Source organism: Phanerochaete carnosa (genome assembly GCF_000300595.1).
Source record: "Phanerochaete carnosa HHB-10118-sp unplaced genomic scaffold PHACAscaffold_160, whole genome shotgun sequence".
Taxonomy (NCBI): domain Eukaryota; kingdom Fungi; phylum Basidiomycota; class Agaricomycetes; order Polyporales; family Phanerochaetaceae; genus Phanerochaete; species Phanerochaete carnosa.
This window is the reverse complement of record NW_006767787.1, coordinates 310-4159: the sequence shown is the minus strand read 5'-3', so window position 1 is coordinate 4159 and position 3850 is coordinate 310. Positions and strand designations below refer to the sequence as shown.

Sequence of the window (3850 nt, the reverse complement as noted above, 5' to 3'; positions counted from 1 at the left end):
AAATCGAAGTGGAGCGTCTTCCTGATTTAAAGCACTACACCTTCCTCTTCTGGACAAGGCGACGCAACTCAGCAAGCGCTTTTTCCTGGGCATTTCCCGGCCGTCGCTGTCACGCGCCTGTATTCTGGCGTAGACGTCGAAGGCTCGGAAGCTTCATCTTCCATCGGATAACAAGGGGTGATTACAGAGCCTTTGATGCAGTGCAAATCAATCTGATTGCATATGTCAGAGTTGGACACGACATTGACGGAGCTGATAGCGCTGGCTGGGAACACGGACGGTACGGAGATCGTACTTCTGCCGCTCTCAAGCATGCTAACAGCTTTTTATCGCCTCGGGGCACTGATCTCAAACTTCTTTGCTGCTTCAACATAGCTTCGCTCGCAATGAGGCCAAGTTGTATTCGAGTCTACACACTGCCTCTTCAGTACCAGTGCGTTCAGCAGCCCTCAGCAATCTTTAACGAAATGCCACTGGAAAGGGTCGCACACGCGGAAGCGACCCCAACATGAATGCTGGCAGACAACCAGCCAAGTCGCCTATAAACTGCGCAAGTGGCAGCCTACCCCCAATGCAACCCACTTTCTCGCTTCGTGCTGATTATGTCGACGCAGTCTAACCAGGCTCTTGTTCAAGCCTACTCGCAGCTGTACGCGTCATCCCTATTTGCACTTTACGGCCCAATGCTCATACAGATACCTTCCTCTTCCAGTGCCACGGCCGATTACATTACCATAGCTATCGTGTGCAAGTACATCCTCTGCTTATCGTTGCATCGCTTACACGCTGTCTGTCTCTCAGCCCTCGTCGTATACGAGATTCTCATTACAATCGGCGACGAGGTTAGGATTGTGTGGCAAAGACCTGTCACTGCACCGGCCGTGCTGCTCGGCTCGGTGCGGTGGTGTATACTCCTCGCGGCTACCCTGCAGCTTGTGCCGTCAACTTCGAACGTAAGCATTAAATGTCTTTAACGATGTCCAATCCGTAACAATGCTTTGCTACAGGAGTAAGCACAGCTTATCTGTGGCCCGTGTGTTACTGGTTACTTACCGGAGCCTGGCATAGCTGCACACCACTCGAAATCATGGTCTGGATATTCAGCCTCATTCAATTTCTTCAGATCGCTCGTACGCCCTACGCAGTGTGCTCGAATCATAAATCCTTATTGACCTCTACATGCTAGTCTTTTCTGCCCTGCGTGTCTTCGCTATCTGGAACAAGAGCTATGTCTGGTCGTTGGCGGTGTTCGCTCTAAGCATGGTGCCGTTCGCGATAAATCTAGTGCGTAATACCTCCGCTCGAACCTCTCGTGTCTTCTGGTTGACGCCTCTACGCAGTATCAAGCGGTGGAGTCGAAGTACGTATCATTCATGGACCCACTCACCGGAACGACATGCAACGAGGAGATCATATTCTCTGCACGAACACACAGCATGTTGGTGCACATACTTGCTGATTCACTATTTTAATACTAAGTTTTCGCAATATATAGACGTACGTTCCCCGGTCAGAGCATTCTAACATCCCAGGGACACTGATGCAACCCGCTCGCAGTCACGTATGTCGCACGCGGTTCACTTATCCTCGCCGACGCGATCGTTCTCATCTTAACGTGGATGAAAACGCTCGGAAACTGGTTGGCTACCCGCCGCCTCAACATGACGGTCTCGCTAACGACGTGTTTGTTACGCGATGGTCAGTAATCCTCTGCGCGCCTTGAAATTTTCTCCTGCTCATAAGCAGCTACCCATTTAGGAACTCTCTATTTCATGTGAGCGTGATGAGACAGCCGCATTAGAAGGAATTCTTACTGACGAGAATGAACATAGAGCTCTGCTAGCGATAAACATAGCTCAACTACTAAACGATAACTTCTCTGCGGTACGTCCCTGACGTGAGCACGTCGGTAGATAACTGACGTCGGGCCTAAGAACTTATCTATACCACTCGTGAGCATGCTAACGACCAACATGGTGTGTATCCTACATTCCGTTGGCCCGTGTTATACTCATAGATCTGCTACGCAGCCCTCGGTGCTCATCAGCCGCTTCATGATCAACCTCCGGACGACCGGCTCGGAAGCATCGGACTATTCCATGCACACGAGTGATCGACGGCAGGGTCAGTCGACACTCCAGTTCAGAACGCCAGAGGATCTGTTGGGCAACATTGGAGGGACTCTGCAAGATGGCTGGAGCGACGAGTCCTGTGACGAAGAGGACGATGCTGCGGGAGTGTACGATGAAGGACGTCTTGATATCAGTGCAGAAGCGTGAGCGGGCGTCGATGACTGAGCTGCACTTTGTAGTATGCTATGTTTCAGGCGGATAGCGTCACTTATTATTTATGCATGCAGGGGACTCGGAGCTTACGGTATCGAGCGATCCCAGTTGGGCAGTGTGCTGTCGAGCTCGGCATAATGTGAATGCATGCATTCCGCGCACCTTTACATAGCAAATAGGTAGCTATTCCAGATGGTCGCTTTACGGCTCACGAGATGGAGCGCACATACCCAGACGAGTGTCCGAGATCATTGGCAAGCGGAGCAATCCGACGATGTCTGTCCTTCGTCATTCTCGCTTTTATCGTCTGCACATGCCTTTGGTGTGATACTGAATCTTGCAACTCTCAGCGCTGAAAATTTGCCGTACGCTTTAGCATGCACTTCCGGTGGCATGGAGTCGCTGCCACGTTCAGCCCTTCGATGCTCCTGGACCCGACGAGCCAGGCTACAGGACACACTTTAGCCAGCGTCCAGCTGTGCACTGCCGCTAAATGCGACCGCATGCTCCTGTGCCCCACTCGTATGCTCCGCGACAAGGGTAGATACGGCTGGGTGCCAGTCGCTCGTGGTAACGGACGCCATTGCTGTGTAGCCAGATGCTCAGGCTGCTTCCTGATGTCAGCAACGGAGGAATGGGTGGACCAGAGCAGATCTATGGCACCTGAATAATCAGCCATAGGAACCACCGCTCAAAGCTACTGGCTTATGGTGTTCGATAGTGTGGGGCTTGGCTTGCAGTCCTGACAAGCCTAAGCCTGGCGAAGGCAAACCAGTCCAATCATTCACCCGGCCTCCATCTGTTATCGCTGAGAGGGCGGAACGCTTGCACAGCTCCAGCTGTCGAATAGGCTCAAGTATTGCAAAAAGACGCTTCACTTGGGAAGAACAAAGTGGATGGTTGGCAAACATCATGTCGGAGGTGTCGGTAAAGAGCTGAAGGAAGTCCTCTATCCACACATCCATACGTACGGGGCCAGAGCTGACGCGCCAATGCGATGAACACATACCTCGTATTAGTCGCGCTTCAATGCACACGCTGAGCGGGTCTGCTGCTGATGTAAAATGTAGAAGAGCGCCTTCCCAATCCAAAACACCTTCTTTTTCCGGAATTCGGACGACAGGCCACGTGACTCATCAAGCGCCTCCTCCAATGCACAACCTGGCCATCGCTGTGGCCCGTATTCCGGCGCAGACTCCAAAGCCTTGAAAGCCTGAAAGCTCTATCTTACATCGGATAACAAGCCATGTTAGTGATAAAAGAGTCTCCGGTGTTATATAAAGCCCTCTAATTTCATGCGCAGGAATTGTTATGGGCGACATTCGAATAGCACGAACGGGGAAAGTGGGCGTTACGGAAGTCCTGTATCCCGCTGCTTTCGAGGATGTAAATGGCCTTCACGTCCTCAGAAGGTTAACACCTGACCTCTGTACTGTTTTAGTATAGTTTCGCTCAAAACGGGGCCACTTTCTACGATGCCAGCGCTTTCAGAAGCCCCTCGCAATCTTTAATGAGACGGTACTGGCAAGGGTCGTACATCTGGAAATAGTTACAAAAAAGCAAGT

General features: G+C 51.5%; 1 protein-coding gene across 1 annotated transcript; it reads left to right on the top strand.

Annotated features, from left to right (window-relative positions):
- Positions 1-599: 599 nt before the first annotated feature.
- PHACADRAFT_265962 (uncharacterized protein) lies at positions 600-2338 on the top strand (the record flags this gene model as incomplete). The annotated part of the gene is made up of 11 exons (XM_007402443.1): positions 600-649; positions 713-747; positions 802-953; positions 1067-1130; positions 1187-1284; positions 1341-1446; positions 1558-1698; positions 1759-1774; positions 1833-1884; positions 1935-1976; positions 2031-2338. The coding sequence occupies 11 exons, from the start codon at positions 603-605 to the stop codon at positions 2277-2279; spliced, it is 1002 nt and encodes a 333-aa protein (XP_007402505.1). The 3' UTR covers positions 2280-2338.
- Between the last annotated feature and the right edge of the window lie 1512 nt (positions 2339-3850).